At 34.8% G+C, this 20,421-nt stretch overlaps 1 protein-coding gene across 20 annotated transcripts in view; it reads left to right on the forward strand.

Annotated features, from left to right (window-relative positions):
• Nucleotides 1-20,421, forward strand: part of ROBO2 (roundabout guidance receptor 2) — a 1,684,719-nt gene that overhangs the window by 1,568,892 nt on the left and 95,406 nt on the right. For all 20 annotated transcript variants that reach the window (XM_044251123.1, XM_044251119.1, XM_044251120.1 and 17 more), the window contains 3 exons: nt 6,982-7,106; nt 11,508-11,679; nt 16,217-16,422. In XM_044251123.1, coding sequence (XP_044107058.1) covers nt 6,982-7,106; nt 11,508-11,679; nt 16,217-16,422 — 503 coding nt within the window. The remainder of the gene's footprint in view (nt 1-6,981; nt 7,107-11,507; nt 11,680-16,216; nt 16,423-20,421) is intronic.

Below are 20,421 nucleotides of genomic sequence, written 5' to 3' on the forward strand. Positions count from 1 at the left end.
AATGACTTCTTTTTATTTTTGGTGGGAGTAAGCCTATCTTTTCAGGAAAGTCTAGAATTGGTTGTTACGTAATTCTTCTATTTTTCTATGTTGTTGTTGTCAACACCCACTCTGGGGTGGTGCCTACTCATTTGTAGTCTTTGTGTCGGAAGTTTCCAATACAGTGCAGGGGCATTCTCTACAGAAGGACATTTCAGCATCAGTTGGGAGATTGTTTTCAAACAATGTATTTTCCTTGGCATCTCTCCACCCAAACTGCTACAATAGTGAGTCACTGTCTCTGGTAGGAATGTGTCATATTCTTCCAGTATGATAAAATGGAAAAGACATTGAGTATTTGCTTTAGATTAAGAACTTTTTTTTTTTTAATTTCCTATTTCAAGACATTCATTTAACATTCACTATGTGGGGCTTTTTCAGGCCAAATAAAGATTGCATTTCAATGCAGATGGTAGCCCCCCATTCCAGTAGGAAGTTACAACTGCACTGAGGAAGCAAGACAGCTAGGCAGGGGGAAGAATAGAGACAAAAAGACAATGCAAGCAAAAGCAGGTACTTTAAAGTGGAAGAAACACGAGAAAATAGAACATAGAGTGTGCTCAGGCTAATCATTGTCAACAAGTTGGATAAAAGGATAATAGATAAAGAGATGGGTGAACCTCGGGAACAAGCCAATACCCGTGCAAGTGGTTAAAAGTAGACTGTTCTGCTGAAATACCAGAGCTGGTCTGGGGATGAGTGAGTGTCAGGATGATAAAATCTCAGGCCAGTGTAGCCAAATGCTACACTGAGGGGAAGAAGCACTCTAGGTTTTTGAATAAAGAATGACTTGAAATAAATATACTTGAGAAAGGTTATATTTTCAGGGCTACAGAGAGAGCAAGACCATAGGTTTTGTGCTACTTTAATATTCAAAGCAATTATTCAGGAATAACGTAATGTTATGATTTTAACATCCTTATGCCATATTGGAAATCATAGCATATGATTCTTACCTTTCTCTCTGGTACTAGAGATGGCAAATTTTAATCAGATCATGGTTGGAAGTCAAATGAATTAATCTAAAAGCTCAATGTTTAAGAGGTCCAACTATGACATTCGATGGACCATAAGTCAAACCCATCCTCTGACCTAGTGCATTAATCTTTAAAAACCCTTGTGCCCTTTGTAAGCTTTGGCTTGATGATCATCATAATGGTAGTAGTTAATACATAAGTAGTTAATACATAATGATATCAAAATGGTAGTAGTTAATACATAATGATATCATAATGGTAGTAGTTAATACATAAGGTTCTTTGAGTATTAAATGAGATAATGCCTGTGAATGGTTTAACACCATTCACTTCCTGGTACTGAATGAACACACAGTTAATGTTAATTATTGTCCTTGTATTAAGCAGTTTGTGACTCAGCATATCTTTAACCCAAACATATGGTAAATGAGTGTGTTTTTCAAATGTGCTTATAGACTATATTAGAATGTAACAAGCAAAATATTAAAGAGCAAAATAAATATTTTCTACTTGCTTAAGATATAAAGTTCCAAATGTTTATTACTGAACAAGAAGCTTCCTCACTCAGGCAACAATTATACCCAAAGAAAGATGTACTGAGTGTGCCTGTAACCATCCTGTCACATACTAATATATGCAACTGCCGCATGACGATCTCCATGTTCATGTCTGCCATAGAAAGTCATATTTTCCTGTAAAAACAACTCGGAACATGATGTGATTAACCTTTAGGTCTCCCCATCCCCTCATCTCCAAGCCCACCTCACGCATGGCCTATGCTTCCTACTCATGTTCAGCCATCTGATTTCCATAACACCCACTCACTTCCACCAGCGGACATTAGCATAACAGAGCTGTAGCCTGACTTTGATTGAAGCCAGCTTGGACTGAATACAGTATCAAAGCATAATTTAGCAGAAATCAAATCCAATTTACTGTGCATTGTATTTAAATTCTCAAAAATGCCGTTTCAAGTGAACAATACCAGACCTCTAATCTCAATTGACCTTTTCGTATTTGGGTCTACTTTTCTGGAAATCACACAACACGCTCTTCTTATAAAGCTATTGTTTTTAACTTGTAAGTATCCATCGAACACTGAATCATACCACTGTTTTCTTCATCTCATTTCCTGTGATAGCTGTAACAATAAGGTATAATCACTTAACTGATTAAGCAACTATGTTATTATATCACAACCACAAAACATTTGTCTACCACTTTTGGGTTTTAGGGAAGATATAAATATGTATTTTATAGTCTTCTTTCTTGGAAAATGTGTACAAGAATTGCCATTTCTATTCTTCTAGAGTTTATAACTCAACCTCTTTAATGCACATTGGGTTTAAATATGTGTTTGGAATTGTCATCTTGAGGACCCAATCATGGTTTTTTTATGTTTAATGAGAGTCATCATAGAAAATCCATTTTACATGGAGCACACTTTGTGCTACCTTGCCGTATTGATAAACTACCACCTCTCTCCCTGCTCCCTCCCATCGGTGCCATCCGCTAAGCACTGTCTTTTCAAACCATTTTCACTGCCAGCTGGCTGAAAGAGTGAAAATGTGAAATGTTAGCAGAAGAATTATTGATGCAGTTTTTCACTTTAAAACCTCAAAAATAAATTCCTTCAGCTGATAGCCCTTCACAGGAGGTTGCAGTATAGATTTTGAGCAGAGAGAGACTACAGAAGTAAAAGTGATTGATGCGATTTGTTTTGGTGGTCCAACTATAAGTGACAGTAGGAAAGGATGTACATTTTCAGACATGGAAATACTCTTGAAAAAAATTTTTTTTGCTTAGCTTTAAGATCTGTATTTTGTTTGTTTAATTTTTAAAATGATAAGGTGAGTCCAATTCCACTGAGAGCGATGCGGCTAAAGTTCTGATGACAAGAAACTATTTGGTACTTTAGAAATAGGGTGTGTTTTTAATAACATGGAATAAAAATACAATATAAATGAAAGTCACATGAAAGAATTCTTCATAGTGTGAATAATACAAATACTGATAGTATTTTGTTAGGGGTTTTTAAAAAAAATCAATATTGGATAAAAACTCAAAAATTACGATTTCCTGGTCTTCTTAGGTCTTATCATTACTAGTAAATGTTACTTTATAATATTACAGAATTCCTTTGTCCTTTCAGAGTTCTGGTGAAATGTTTTCTTAAGGTGCTTCTATAACTAACAGTTCTCAACTGATTTTCTGCCCTAACTTGTTATGATTTTCTTACCTCGCATCTGTGCTTTCTCTTTTAGAAAAAGCATACTTTCTAAAACATAAATCTTATTACATCTTTCTTGCGTAAACATCTTTGAACAGATCTCCATAGTTTTGGGGCAAAATTGAAGCTCTTTCAGCATAAATTATCTGGCCTTAATTATATCACTTCTGCATCTCTGATTTTATTCTTTTTTTTCTTTTAAGATTTTATTTATTTGACACAGAGAGTGATCACAAGTAGGCCGAGAGGCAGGTGGTGGGGGAGCAGGCTCCCTGCCGAGCCCAGAGCCCGATGTGGGCCTCCATCCCAGGACCCTGAGATCATGACCTGAGCTGAAGGCAGAGGCATAACCCACTGAGCCACCCAGGCGCCCTCTGATTTTATTCTTAAGACCATGTACACTCCACTAATACATCCAGCCCCTCAAGTCTCTGCCTGGCATCTGCTTCTCTCTTTCCAAGTAACCTTACTCCTCTTCATCCAATGAACTCTTATTTTTGCTCTAAAACACAACCCAACCATAGCCCTCTTCATTCTTCATCATCTGGTCTATTTGCTGCTCTTCCAACCTTTCACACCCAGTACCCTCTGCTTTTTGTGTTATTATACAAACCATACTCTGATCCATTTTTTTTATTTACTTATTTACCTGGAAGTAACTGCCAATTTTTTTTTTTTTTTTTTACTTCCCATCCCCTGTACCAAAGAGAATGTCTCATAATCTGTGGTCAGCCAGTGCATTTTGAATGAATAAATGAACGAATCATGTTTTTAGAAAAGTGGGGAGAGAGTTGCGGTCATTTGCTAGTCCTTTTTTGGGGGGGATGTTTTTGCAGATGGTTAAAATTGTAGGATCCAGATTCCAAAAGTGTTTTGTAAAATCACTTTTCTACTAAGAAGTTCTTAAAAGTTTAAAAAATTAAATACAAGGAGGTATGTGCTTATGATTAAAGTATAGATGTTAATTTTACTGAAGTAGATAGGTTGACAGATACAGAGTGAGCATAATATGCTTAAGACTATAAAATATATTTTCATTTGATGTGTTTTTTGGTGACTTCAATCAACTATTACATTTTAAAAATTAACTATTACATTTTAAAAATTAACTATTACATTTTAAAAATTAATTATATAAAGAAGGACTTTATAGCACAAATGGGGCTCTAAGATTTTACTAACCAGGTAATATGAGCCAATTTAAATTCTTTTTAGTCCAAAGCAGTACAAATGAACAAATAAGGGATTGTGTGACTTTTTTCAGACTGTTACATGATTTTTTTTTTATAATGAGGAATAAGCTAATTTACTCTGGCTTAGTATCCATATTGGCACTAAATTTGTCTTTTATAGGATTAATAAGAAGCAGGAACTATATCTGATCTTTAAATTTTGCTTAATATGTATTATTTTCCTTGGATATTGGAGATAATAGAGACCAATCTTAAGCCTTTTTTGGTATAAATAATCTGGTGGTTTCATATCCTCCCTGAAAAATGGACATTGCAGTGTTTTAAGAGTTGTCCCCGAAGTAATTTTGTAACATTGATTTAATCTATCATTCCTATTAGAAAACAGGGAACAAAAATCAATGTATCTGCTGATTCAGTGAAATTGTGTAGAAATAACAAGAAGATTGTAAAGAAGCAAGTAATCTCCTGAAAATGCGAGGCAACATAAACCACATTCTGTTCAAATAGATCCATAAATCTGGCTTCTCCATCCCGTTAGACTGAGTCTACTGTTATCTATAGTTATAGAAGAAAATTTCACTTAGTAGATTTATCCCTGCTGTCCCTGGGGGATGTGTTGAATGGGTTGAGTTAGGAGGCAGAACACTACAAACTAAGTCACTGCAAATCTGAGTGAATTAAAAAAAAAAAAAATGCTGCTGCTGTTTCTATACTGCATTCTTATAAGCGTTAGCCCTTGGCTCTGTGTTTGAGGCTACCCTCCATTGACTTTGTTCTTGGACCTGCTCTTGTGTACTCCCAAAGGGCTGAAAGAATTCTGGGTAAAGACTTCAACCGAACGTCATTTATTGTTCTAATTCTTCAGAGTTCAAATTTTAGGATGGTTGCCATGGCCAGCAGCTTTTAAAAATTAGAGTTGACTTTAAACTTTTTTTCGTCCTCCATTTTCTAGCAGGAGCGATGATTTAAAGTGTAAACAGATGATGAGAAAAGTCATGGAATAAAAGTGCTGTTTTCTTGTCAACAGGAGTGGGTTTCGGTGTGAAGAAGATGTCCTTGTGAAAACTAACAGTTATACTGTTTAGGGTCTCTCACTTGGCTCCCACTTTAAACTTGAACTTTCTCAGTATTCTTACCCTCCCCCGATCCCTTTAGTTTCTTTTCTGTTGGAGTTCCTCATGCCTAGGTTTCCTTATCTTTGCCTACATCATTTCCCTCGTCTTCGCACCAGAGTTCCTATTTTACTGACTGATCTGCCTCCCTCACAATCCATACTATATTCATTAGAGGGCTGAGATTTCCAATGCTTTTGCTTTGCATCTGTCCCTTCTTAGCTTAGAAAGACCTTGAACAAAATCCCCACTTTGGTTTCTCAGGACTTTCTTAGGCCACATCCAAATCTATGTTTTTTAGCCCATGATGTTTATGCAACTGAGACCCTTCATTTCTGCCAGATTACACACTGTATGCTAGATGTGTTCTTGTTTCTTGCACTTTGCTCAGTAAACTTGCTTGGAATGTGTTCATTTCTCCACTTACCTAAACGCTGCCCTTTCCTCAAAGTCCCTGTAATGTGTATTTTCTGCTTAAAGCCTTTCACAGCTGCCATAACATGAAGGGATCCTTTTCTCCTGAAGTCCCGTCACATTTCTTACATGTACTATGCTTGAAAGGCTCCTATGCTGTGCTCTGAAACATGTCTATCATTGAACTTAGCATAGTCTTAGATAATTGTATTACCTTGCTTTTGCTGTTGTGATCATCACGTTTTGTGTTTCCCATTAGTTTGTGAGTTCCTTGAAGGCTGCAGGATAGATATTTTTTTTTTATCTCTGTATCCTCGTGTCCAGTAGGGGAACATAGCAATTGTCTGACTAATGCTTATTTATCTAAATGAAATGAATTAAGTATAATCAACCACTTTCAAACATGTCATTATATCATTAGTTATCTTTGTATGTAATTCCCAGTTAATAATTCTTTGATGTCTTCAACACTTTAACTCGTAAATTCCAGAATATAAGCACTTTGAGGATAGGGATCATATCCTAAGGTTTCTGGTTTGCCTGCATGTAGAACAATGTCTTATAAGTATTACAGGAATGGTCAATGTCTGTGAGTAGGCTAATTTCAGAGGAAGGAGTATTTTGTATTTGTGTAATGAAGGGATTCTTTTTCACCTTTATCTATTCAAATCGCAAAACCAAATTGGGAAACCATATTTTTCTTTAAAAGACATTAGAATATCATGAAAAATCTATTTTCCTTTGCAAATATAAGGGCTACAGGATTATTATGTACAACATTTAGGAAGTATCTACTAATAAGTTTTCTTTTCCTTACATTTGATAGAGAGTGCTTTTCTCCTTTCCCCATTGTGTTTTGAAAAATGCCTTGAAAAATAGAAAAAAAAAAAAAAACATTAAACACTGTGGTTTCTGTCTGGCTCTGAGCAGTCCATCTAGTACCAGATTTTCCCTTTGATATCTATTTCTTTGTCAGTGGTTGATATTTATACACTTTCTTTCCTTTTAAATTATAGCTCCTCCACAGTTTGTGGTTAGGCCAAGAGATCAGATTGTTGCTCAAGGTCGAACAGTGACATTTCCCTGTGAAACTAAAGGAAATCCACAGCCAGCTGTTTTTTGGCAAAAAGAAGGCAGCCAGGTGAGTGTGAACCTTGACTGCTTTTCTGAAATCTCTGAACTCTTCCTGTCTCTGGTGCTTCTTAAAGTTTGTCTCGCCTTTCCTGTTATCGATGTCGAATATATTTTATTTCTAAAAAAGAGAACGATTAAGTCTAAAATAAGTGAGGTTCGGATATTCTAATAGAATGTTCTGTATTTTCCACTGTTAATATCCAAAATTCTGTATTTTACATAGAATAGATACAACTCAGTGTAACTAAATCATCTTAAAAAGCCAGGTTAAAACCTACATAGCTATTAAAATCTCTGAACAGAAAAATAATTTTACTTTCTGGCAGCAGGCTATATTGGAATTATAAAATGAGTATCTACGTATAAAGTGTTTAGAATATCCTACATACATGTAAACCAGTCAAACAATATTTCCATTATCAATCCACCTAGAAGCCAATTGCAATCCTTGTTCATAGAGAGATATTATAAATGCCTTTGTTTTATCATTAACTTAAGGATACTTCCATTTAAGAGTGTTTAGTTCCATCATCCTGTCTGGATTCCTTCACAGTGGGGTGAGATGGGAAATAACACATCATATACCAGAAGGCATCAGCATTGCCTGGTCTTTGCTCTGCCCTAATTTGTCCACTTAAGACCCTCTGTGGGTAGCATGGCCTTTCCGACTCTGTTCAAAGTCAATTGGATATGCTTTTTTTTTTTTTTTCCACGTAGGCAGTGTCCAACTTGGACAAGCACTTGGCCTCTAGGTTCTCAGGCAATGAATGGAATTTCCAGCTTAAACCGAAAACTGTTCTTTGCCTGAGAGCTTATCAGTGCATTCCTGAAGGACCTAGAGATATTTTTATTGTAGTCTTCCCAGAACCAACTTTCAGGAGGCATATAGGTCACAGGAAGAGACCTCAGCACCCTCTGTTGTTAGTCCACATTCTGGAAGAATTTCCTGGGGAGTAATGAAAACCTAATGGTTTAAGAGTTTTAAGTTTTAATGGTTTAGTCCCAGGAAATCTAAAAACTTTGCCAGAGATGGGAAAAATTTTAAACTATATTTAAAGAACCTGTTGATCAGAATTTATGTATCTGGGTAGAAAGGCATCAGGAGGAGCGCCTGGGTGGCTCAGTTGGTTAAGTGTCTGCCTTTGGCTCAGGTCACAATCCCAAGATTCTGGGATTGAGCCCCACATCGGGCTCCCTGCTCAGCTGGGAGTCTGCTTCTCCTTCTCTCTCTGCTGTTCCCCCTACTTGTGCTCTCTCTCTCTCTCAAATAAACAGAATCTTAAAAGAAAGAAAGAAAGAAAGAAAGAAAGAAAGAAAGAAAGGCATCAGGAAGTTCCCCTTTGTCCTCATCTTCATACTGTCATTCAGGCCCAGGCTGCCAGGACCTGAGGTCTCCCGCTGCCCAGACAGTAATGCCCAGCACCAAGGAGAGGTTCAACACCACTCTGGTCACCTCTGCCCCAAGACCCACACAGCACCTAAGAAGTCTGGGATGGGTGAATGCTGGAGAGCTCGGGTAGCTCAAAGGGACTTTTTCTCTTGCCTGCAGCTCTTTCCCTCCACCCACCCTGGCTGCTTTGGGATCCATCAAAGTCACTCCTGCAAGCCACTAATAGGAAATGTAATGATTTGAATATATTACTTTTTATCAATTTTATAAATATAATATCTGAAGCAGTAGGATTGTTGCAAATTTACACTTTAAATCCGTATATTAAAAATAATAATAAATAAATAAATCCATGTATTGTGTGAAATTCCATCATCCCATCTCATTACTATATAAATATAGCTGTATCGTGTGTAAATCACATGCCCTAAAATAGCTCCGGGTTGACATAAGATATTGGATAACATGTGTATTGGACCTGTGGCCCAATAAACATGGTATTTACATATGCTACATTCTGCTTTAATGGTTTTTGAAGATAATCAAATTGGCATTAAAAAATTTCTTTTTCTGTTTCGTTTGTTTGTTTTGTTTTGTTTTGTTTTGATAAAGTGGCAGGTAATTCCAGAGGTATCAGTCTCTGGAAAAAATTCTAGTTAGGTAATTTGATTTGATTATAATCTTAGGTCTGGTTTTCTTTCCTTCATGTATCTCACTTGCATCAGAGAGAGAGTGGGGGCAGAGAGAGAGAGGGAGACAGAGAGAGACTGTGAATAAGAACAAAAGAGAATTGCCTGAGGAAATTGTAAAGTTTCAAATTATGAATTAGAATATTAGGAAAAATAAATCGGTCTTACTGTCTCCAGTATCCAATTTTTACAGTGATCTATGACTCTCCATCAGTAGAGAGAGTTAAGAGCCTGGACTTAATGGTCCATATTCCTCAATATGTGCTGATAATGCCAATTAGCACTAATAGGACACCTAGGCACTTGAAGGCGAGAAGAGCTCTGTAGAATTCCTGGGTTTTGCTTGTAATCCATTTTCTTGTGCCTGTGTCACACAAGCCACGAATAAAGATGATGGGTTAACCTCAATCATATGCCATTTTCCATGTCAACGAATCATTTAGAAGGTGGACTGATATTACATTGTAGAGGAAGAGATCCCAGAGAGAATTAAGTCCATCTGATGTATTAGCGCTATGTAAATGAGTATTCTAATGGCTAATTGTAGGAAAGTGCATACTTTGAGTTATTGTATCATTTTCAAGTGGCTTTAAAATTTAGACCCTTCTCTTTTAGATGGTTTATTTCAGTAATATATTTGGATTCCACACGAGAATTAGCTTGTTCTCATATTGTTTCCTATGCATGAAAATGTCTAGACTTATATAGCAATACAAGTTTTATAGGAGGGCAATAGCGTTTTGAAATTATATTCCTGACATGCTTGCAAACATCACTTCTTTTAGAAAGGGTTTAATAACACGGTAATGTTTATGTAAAGTGGGCTTATAGTGTCACACTCAAATCTAATAAAGTGGACATCCATCATGTTGCAATAAAGAGAAGAGCTTCTAATTAAAGTAGGACATCATTCGCAGGATTAAAGTCATTTAGCGTAATTGAAAAGTGTTAATACCCTATTTTATCCTCTTCCATTGGTATTACTTCAAGGGTAAAAACATTTTAAGGTGAAAATGTGTCTTATGCCTTTAATTGAATGTTATTACCTCCTGATTGTAACGTATTGAAACTGTTTAATTACAAACCTGAAAAATTAATTACTATGTTGAGGAACAGATCCCAGAGGGTTATAATGTTCTTTTTTGTAAGTAAATACAACATAAAAATTGATATGTTCTTATTTATAATCCAACTTGGAAACATACCTCAATATGATTTGTTATACCCAGATGTTTTTCTTAATTGAACAACAGGAAAGCAACATAGGTCACCCAAGTTAACATTACTGCTCTCCTACAGGAGCTTTCGAAATTTTACGTTTGGGCTGCTTGTATTTAATGTGAGTGTATTGTAAAGTAATTTTTCATAGAAAAGAAAGTCATATTGTGAAATTCTTTAAGGGCACATGCACACCTCAGAAACATTTGGCATCTTCTCTTTATTTTCAATGATTTGCTTCATCTTGCATAGATGGTAATATTTCTACCTAGCTCCTTTCAAAGCTATTACAATCTGCAGAAATTTTGTAGCAGGGGTAGATTTGACTGTCTCTTTCTGTCAGTCCTAGCTACCTAAGAAATTCAGATAATTAAGAAATTAATGAAAAATTCAGATAATTACATCAAGTATTCAGAATGATTAGTGGAAACTCTATTTTGCATTTCTTAGTGATGTGCAGTTTATAAAACACGAGCATAGTTAATGTTACAGTCCCATTATCACAATGTTTGGTGAGTCACATGAGCATTGTCAGGCCCATTTTACAGATGAGGAAATCATGTTTCAAAGATATTAAGTAACTGGCAGTAAGGGAGAAAGTAAAGGCTTAAGGTAAAGATCCAGGGTTTTTATTTTTTTATTTTTATTTTTTCTTATTTTGTTTAAAGAGTTTACTTATTTGAGAGAGAGAGAGTATGTGTGTGCACACACAAGAGGGAGAGGTTCAAAGGGAGACAGATTAGCAGACTCCCCGATAAGCAGGGAGCCCTGCACAGGGCTTGAGCCAAAGACCCCAAGATCATGACCTGAGCAGAAGGCAGAAACTTCACTGACGGAGCCACCCCGGTGCCCCAAGATCCATGGTTTTTAGATGATTATTCCTTCAGACTTCAGAAGACAGGCTGACTTCTTAAGGCATATTATTTTTCCATGATTTGGAGAAAGTTTCCCAGTGAAATTCACTATGTGGCATTTAATCATTTCAAGACCATATTTTTAGAAATAGGTATTTTCTTTGTCCTACCATATCACAGTAATTATAATAGCTATTGTTAATGTATTTTTCCTGCTGTGTGGGAAAGATATTGATGAGATTGTGTTTCTTTCACAGAACTTGCTTTTTCCAAATCAACCCCAGCAACCCAACAGTAGATCCTCTGTTTCGCCAACCGGAGACCTCACAATTACCAACATTCAGCGCTCAGATGCGGGTTACTATATCTGCCAGGCCCTAACTGTGGCAGGAAGCATTTTAGCGAAAGCTCAACTGGAAGTTACTGATGGTGCGGTATTATTAGATTTGTCTTTGGAAAATAATAATTTTTATTTCAAGATCCATATTAACCAAGTGAAATTTTCTGAGTTGCCAAATGTGTAAATGAATGCCTGTCTTCTAAGTTTGAATCTAGGTAAAAATAACATTGTTAATAGTTTCTAATTCTATAGGTACTATTCCAAAGAAAAATATCAAAGACTGTCTATTTTATTTTAAAAAAATACAGAGATTCTCTATTTTAAAGAAATGACCTCACATTCCCAGTGTATAGATATGTCATCTGTATATTTTTTAGTTTTATGCTGACATGATTGCTTCTAATGGATATTAATAATTTTATTTCATTAAAGAAGGAAGAGATATCATCTTTAATATTAGGGGAAACAGAGATGAGTTCTTAGTTAGCTAATCACATTATGACATCCTATGACTTTTTAATTATTCATTCGCTAAATTAAATTAAATAGCTTCCAAACTACTGATGGATGCTAAAATTGTTGGGGGATTTTTATTTGCACATTATGTACTATAAATCATAGCTGAGACACCTACATTTATAGTGATTGTTGAAAAGGATGTAAAGATCTCCATAATCTGTTTTTATTTCCCCAAGAGCTTATTTGTCACCCTTGGTAGGTAGAAAACTTGAGATATTTTGTGAGTTTCCGAGCACAATTTTATCCGTGTTGTTTGATGTTTTAAACTAAAAATTCTCTCTTGTTCTTTTATGTTTGTGAGGTTTGTGGGGCTTTTGTTTTCCCTTGATGCTGGTTTCTGAGATCTAAGAATTCTGTTTTGTGACCTCTCTGATTCTTTTCCTTCTCTGCTCAAGAAATATGGTGCACTTTTATGCTATTCAAATTTACATAGGTTAATTTAAATGGTTAATTTAAATGGTTATTTAAAATTAATACAAAGGAAATTTTTTTTAATGTCTGTCCGTGGTGTTGCCTGATTCAGCACCATGTCAAGAATAGGAATGAATGGAACAGACAAACATTGACTGTAGGAACATTGAGTCGTTAATGGCCGTACCTGCTGATGTTGCAGAAATTTTACTGCCATGGAACTGAAAGAAGTCAGGTTCAAGGGTAACAGTGCTAAGAAATTCTTTCTTTAGATGGGCAAGATCTTTGATCCTTCATATCTATGTATTTTTTAAAAGAAATAGAAGATAATTATTCATCTTTCTTAAGTCCTTATTCTTTCTATCATTAGCAAAAATGTCTAGATATATATATATACTGGGAAAAGAAGATATTCTGGCCAGAGCCTAAGTTGTTTTCTGTATATGAGAATAAAACAGTCTATGTTTAATAATGGAAACCTCTATTGTAACCTAGTTGCTTATATTATTTTACGAAAGACAGACTTTAAAATATTTCTAAATAAATAAATTGTTATGGGAAAAGGCAAACCATATTTGTAGGAAATGAAATTGATAAATTAGAAGAGCCAGAATATATGACAGATTCTCAGGGTCATTTCTGATGCAATGAAAGGAAAACTTTTGTTTTGAGAACGTGTGTTGGTTGATGACATAATCTCACAAAACAGTAGTTATTCCAGCTTTGTTTCTAAGGTCAAAATTAAAAGAGTAAAAACAAGTTTAAACCTGATAAGTGAGAGGACGGAACGGTTTGCTACAACTGGCTTGAATATTAATTCCTACATTGATTTTTACTTAAGTAAGCAATCACAAAGTCAAGATCCTTTTGCAAAAATATTGAATGAAGGTTATAGAGTTACTGATTTTGACAGGAAAAAACTCTAACTTCAAGACCTAACCCCCACACACACACATTATTTATTACAAATAACTCTTTCTAATACTAACTTGCTACATTGACTTATGACTTTAGCTTCTATTCATAGTTTTGTTGAGTTTTCAGATTGGTTAACAATTTAATGGTATGAGCTATCATTTTCATTTGCAACAGTTTTTGGAGGGTGTGACCCAGGGCAATTTAGGGCCAATTGAAATTCCACTGTAGAATAAAAAATGTATGTCATATTCAGAGAAACAAGCAAAACACGTAGAGCAGTGTTTCTGTTGCTGCATTTTTGCACTTAGACTCCTTTCTTGGAGGTATTTTTAACTCAAGGGTTCATATAAGATGAGATTGCTAATGGTGATGAAATGTTCTGTTGAGTGATAATTTTACTGATTATAGATTGAATGAAGATGCTTCAATATACTTGAATTTCAAAATATCCTTTCAGAAGACCTTCTCATTAATTCGTTGGCACTGTTTATTTCTTCTTTCCTTCTGCTCTTTTTCTTTCAGAAAATTAGGAAATTGTAATGAGAATTCTGAGTGCAGCCAATAGCATCTAAAAGGAGAGAAGAAATGTATTTATATATTATATTGACAACAAATGTCACACCATGATCTTATATAAATGGTTTATTGAGGATTTATAATGCATAGTTAGAGAAAACCAGGGAATTGTTCACAGATCACTGGAAACCCTAAATGTTCATTTAACCTTTGACCTCAGTGTCATGGAAACCTGCGGTCATCTTTCACCCATAACATCTTTGAAACTGAAAATTCCTTCTGGCGAGGAGATTTTCAATTACTTTATTGATCAAATTCATTAAAAAGACATTGAGCTACTCATTTGAGCAATAAAAAAGAAAGAAAGTAATTAGATGTCCTTGGCGATATCTAATGATTTCAGGGATATAAAAATAAAAACAGGTTATGAGAAGTTACCTGAATTCTGCAGAGATATTTAATTTGAAAAAAAGCAGTAAGAATATTTAAAATTGAATAAATAGATTCTACTCTAGTAATGTAGACCCATTTTTCTCATTGAATTCAGAATTATTCATGTTTTGTGATTTACCCCTTCATTTTTGACGCATAAAGAAAATGAATTCCACGAATATTCAGTTTGGATATCGATTGTGTAGTATGGGTCAGAATTAATATAACATTGTATTTTCACATTATCTGAAGATTATTTTATTTACTTCTAAAATGAAGAATTTGATCAAGAAAATCATGAAAGATATAGTTCTAATTTTTGTAAATAATACACAAACAAAATTTCATTTTTTTAGTTTTTTATAAGGTTTTTTTATGTGTGTATAGACACACATACACATACACATTTTAATACATATTTTGATTTGTAGTTTAGGTTGATTAGAAGTTCACTGCATCTTGACATGCACATGCAGTAGATCTATTTCATAACTCCTATTTTAAATTAAAATTGGTTGGCTTTCTCGTGGTAGGCTGTAAAGGGGCTATTTAATTTAATGTTTTTCCCCCAAAACCACAAATCCTAATAATAAAGATGCTGCATATAGATTGGGAAATAGATAATCTGGTGGACAAAGATTAGAGTATTAATGAGCAAAATGACATTTTGATAATGTACATTGTAACACACACACAAAAAAAAACTTTATAGATACTTTATAGATACTTTCTCCTCATTGTTGCTTAATAATTATTAAAATCCACAACTGGTTTTCCTTTCTGTGAAAGTTTTATGTATATATGTGGTATACATATTTTGGTAATTTTTTAGAACTTTTTTTAGAACTTTCTCTTAACAAAGCCTTCCTTGGACCTGGACGTGTCAATTTTGTTATGAAGTGTTCTTCTAATGACTTCTGGATGAAAGTTTGCATCCAATTGACTCTATTTCCATCATCCATTTAACTAATACTAACATGCTGCTAAATTTCCTAAATCATTATCAAATATTTCTAAAGACACTGAAGATACTGTCATGAAACAAATTTAATTAAAAAAACACTCTTAAATTATTTGTTTTATTTATATAATTTATTAATTTATTTAATTTAATTATGAATTGTGGAAATTTTACCCAGATGAACACAGGAATTGATATATATGTAAACACTGATTTTACATGAAAACCCTAATTTGTCATACCATAAATAGAGTATAACTAGATTACTGCTTAATTCTAAGGACTAGTTAAATCCTATCACCCAGATCATAATACTATAATCTAAGGCCCAGTGTCATAATCTTGGAAATAGTGTTTATATCTAGTAATTTAATATCAACCAACATATCATAGTCTATATATATGTACAAGTATAAATATATATAGAGAGAGCGCAAGGTGCTTTGAAGGGTGAAATTATGTATTATATGTATATTTATAATGAAAGCAAAGAAGAAAGTTGTTTCTACCCATATGACACTCTATAGGGTTTCTTAAATATGCATGTAAGAGATAAAATGTACATTTTGTGAATAACTGCTATGAACTCTCCATATTTTTATTTTAATATGATAAATACTTTCAACAATACTATAATGTCAGAATTTATTTTATTGTCATCTACCGTAGGTAATTCAGAGTAAGTTATAAACGATAGTATGTCCTCAGTAAATATGCTATATATATATTATAGTATGTATAATGATAGATACATAATGGGCATAGAATATGCAGGATAAATTATAGATAATATATATGTAATATGCATCTAATACTATAATATAAATTCTGAGAAGTTAAAATATACTGAAAATATCCTTATCCTTTAGTTTTGACAGATAGACCTCCACCAATAATTCTACAAGGCCCAGCCAACCAAACACTAGCAGTAGATGGTACAGCATTACTGAAATGTAAAGCTACTGGGGATCCTCTTCCTGTAATTAGCTGGTTGAAGGAGGGATTTACTTTTCTGGGTAGAGATCCAAGAGCAACTATACAAGAACAAGGAACACTGCAGATTAAGAACTTACGGGTAAGTGATGCTTGACTTGTGTTTGGGTCTTCATTTCAACGTAAGTATTCCCCTCGGGGGAAGTGGCTTTGTAAACTTAAAATCTTCCATACTAGCACAGTTGCTGTACCTTTTATTATAGGCCCTGTTATTTCTTGTTTCCCTATTTCTTATTTCAAATTCATCATTTGATGAACTGATATTAGAAGGAAAGTCCTTATGTTAATGATAAGATCATAACAGAAACTTTTGATTCTTTCGTTCCAATTTGTACGTATCCAATTGATAAAGCTGAAAATCTTAAACACATGAAGTTAATGATGGTAATGGGATATTTAAAGTAATTTGAAAGCGTCAGATCCATCTGATTTACTGTCATGAACAAAGGAAGTTTGTAAGGAAATGTGGACAACTTGGCTTGGCCAAGCTATTATATGAAAAACTGAAGAGATAAGATTGAGTACATAAAAGGTATATTTGGCTAGTTGGTGGAAAATCTTACATTTTAGTTTAAGTTGCTGTGGAGTTTAGATTTAAGCCTGTGGGCAAGGACAAGTCATTGCTGTTCTTTTATTGGAAGATGGCGACTATTCCTGCCAATTTAACAGATTAAACTTACTCCAGAAGCAACTCAAATGCCTCTTTCTGAATATTGTATTAGCTCTCTACTGTTTAACAATATCAGCAAATATTTAGAGGCTTAAAGCAACATACATTTATTTGTTTCTGTGGGGTTAGGAGCCTGGGTGTGACTTAGTTGGGTCTTCCACTTCTGGGTCTCACAACGGGATAATCAGGTATCCGGGTTGTGGTCTCATCTGAAGATTGGGTATAAATTTGCTTCTAAGCAACGTGATTGCTGCAGCAATCAGTTCCAAATGGCCATCATACGGATTACCTCAGAATCTCGTTTGCTGTGGACCGGAGGTTGCCTTTAGTTCCTTGCCATATTGATATTCCCATTTTGACTACTTGCTTCCTCAAAGTCAATGAGGAAGGTAGTCTCCTGGCAAGACAAGTATTATGACCTTATGTTAAATAATCGCAAATGTGACATCCTATCACCCTTGCCATCTTCTGTGGTCCAGAAGCAAGTCAACAGGTCCCACACACATTCGAGGGGAGGGATTGATTACACAAGGTGCGAGTACCAGATAGGGACCGCCTGCCCTCTATGAGTATATTCACTTTCATTCAACAAAATGTACAGAGCACCCCCTCCATGTGGGAATCACTATGCTAACACTGCAGAGTTTGCTAGAATAGTCAAAAGATTGGGAATGAGAGCCAGAATTAAGATAACTAATATAGTGAATGAAGAAAAATTAAATAAAAAAATATTTGGTGGAAAAGCAATTAGTAGAATCTGGTATCTAGGTAGAAATAGGAGCCAAGATTAAAACAACAACAACAACAACACCACAATACAAACAATAACAACAAAACAAAAAACCAGAAAAACAATGCTGAATTTTACTATCTGGAAGGTAGGGAAGAAGTTAAAATATTTTTCACTGCATGTATTTTCAATTGATTACAACATGGATTATTTCTTCTCTTAAAATACAAATATATTTATAGTTAATTATGTGTTTACTTGGTATTTATCAGTGTATCACCCAGATATTTACAAAAAAGGAAGGACTGTTTTTGTAGGATGTCCATGCAGACTCAAAGCACGCAAACCTTTGTTAATTTGTATATTTGTTAATAAAATTAATATTTAATGTTTTTATTTTAATTTTGAGACATAGGCATTAATTACTGCTTGAATTAGGAAAAAATGCTGTCAAATTCAGTTAAAAGATAAATTAATACAGATTTTAGCCTGTTTCTTTACTGATTCTGAATTAATTACTAACCTTCTTTGAACAAATGGGAGTTATTAAAAAATTAATGCCACCTCTCCTTGAGTAAACACTTTCACCTCTCTCTTTGGGCTAAAGGCAGACTTGGGCCATGGAGGTTAATGCATTTTCACTGTACCACTGAATTAAAAGGTGTGCTTGAATAGTCAAGATCCCCAGTAGTGTCTGAAAGAAGCAATTAAAGGTGGGTGCTTGATGATGTCAAACAAACTTCGAGCCCTGTGTCAGGCTCCTGAGTCGTGTCTTTGAGACGCAAGTTCCTGGGGGCTTGTCTGCAGCCAACCACGCGAGGAAAAAAGCAGGTGATGGAGTGTGCCAACGCATTAATCGCTTTTTAAAGCACTTGGTTAAGGATAAAGGAGAAGGAAAGAAGAGAGATGAAGCACTCATGACCCGAAAAGAAATTATTTAAAGTTAAAGGAATAAGAATAAAGGTAGTGATGATGATGGTGATTGAAGAGTGAGTTTTAGCAACGATATTTCGGCTTTGATAGGGCTTTTGATAAACTCCAGTATGAAAATGTTGTTCTTTTTCTGACTGTCTTTAAAGGGAGATAAAAATGTGTTTTTACACTACTTCACTTGTATAGTCAAAAGAGGGTTTCTATAGGTCATATTCCTTTGTGTCTCACTATTTCTTTCCTTTTCTTTTTTTTTTTTTTTTTGGTATTTAATGTGGGGGGGTGGGAATAATGTGATGAACACTGTGTTCTCCTAGTCCAGCTAATTGGTAACTGAATCTGTATCTTTTGAGGAGTAGAATATTCCAATACTCATTAAAACCTACCTACCACCGCTAATGTCAGACTGTGTCTCTCCACAATGACAAGGAGATGCAGTTAAGAAGCATTACCTACATACCCTTCTTTAAGCATTTGCACATAATAACAAGTGCTACATTTTAGTTCAACAGCTATAATAAAATGCAAATTCTTTACTCTTTCACAGACCGCATTCAAATGAACATCACATTAAAATCCAACCTTGGCTCATTATATTTAGTTTGTGAGTGATGCTTCTTAAATGGAGAGATTTCTAATGACTATAATGCACACACAGCCACATGTGAAAGAATGGCTCTTTTGACAATGGCTATCCCCCGTCATCCTGCTGTATAATAGAAGACAATTGTATGAAGATAATATGGCAGAGAACGATGCTCAGAGCAGTTTGAAACTCAAGTTAAAATACATAAAGACATTTAAAATCAATTAAAATGGTGGCCCAGCAGTAACATCCATGCACTAACGATGTACCTGAGAATCCATTGCGGATGGTTGAGTCATCAATACACTTACTCTGTGGACCCAGAAGAGACTATATCCCATGAACCCTCATATTTCATCAACAATTAGACTCATGTTCATCACAGAATTTTAACTTTGCGTCATGTGACTTGCCTTATTCAGACTGGTGGTCAGTTTCTCTTCCCAGTCTCATCTCTAAACCAGTGTGAATCAATCTGTTTCTACTCTAGGCCCATAGAACTCAACCACAAAGATTTTTGACATACACTTTTTCATTGATCGGCGCCTTTTGCCAAAGCATAGTCAAAGAAATGTATACCTTGTACATTTGTAAAAGAGAACTCTTGATTATATTATCAACTACTTAAAAAAAAAATCCTTTCCTGTTCTTCAGCAAATAATAAAAGCATTTTAAGTGATCAATGGAATGGGGGCTTTTTAAATATGCTTTAAAGAGTGGGGCATGAGATTATTTGCTTGGTCCCTTTCAGCTCTAAACTGCAGGGATTCCTTAGACATGGTTTGTGTGTTTATTATATAATTTTATCTCATTCTCTGTCACACTACTAAAATCTAAATACAAGTGAATACCAGTCTATCTGAAGGGAGAGACCTGTTTGGTTTTTTTTCCTTCACTTTTCTCCAGGTCTTAAAAAAAAAAAAATCAGCCACCTGGTATCACAATCCTTATTGACTCTGAGTGCATTTTGTCCATTGAAATATAATGTATTAAGGTGGAAAAGATAGTTTTGCATTACTGATCTCTGAATATTTATAGGATTCTGAAAAATTCTGTCCTGAGTTGTCCATATGTGACTCTGACACAGCGAAACCCCATTGTAAATTGGAGTTATACGAAGATAAAGGTATTACATTGGATGGAAGAGGAACAGACAAATTGAGTT

Source organism: Neovison vison, chromosome 6 (genome assembly GCF_020171115.1).
Source record: "Neovison vison isolate M4711 chromosome 6, ASM_NN_V1, whole genome shotgun sequence".
NCBI lineage: Eukaryota > Metazoa > Chordata > Mammalia > Carnivora > Mustelidae > Neogale > Neogale vison.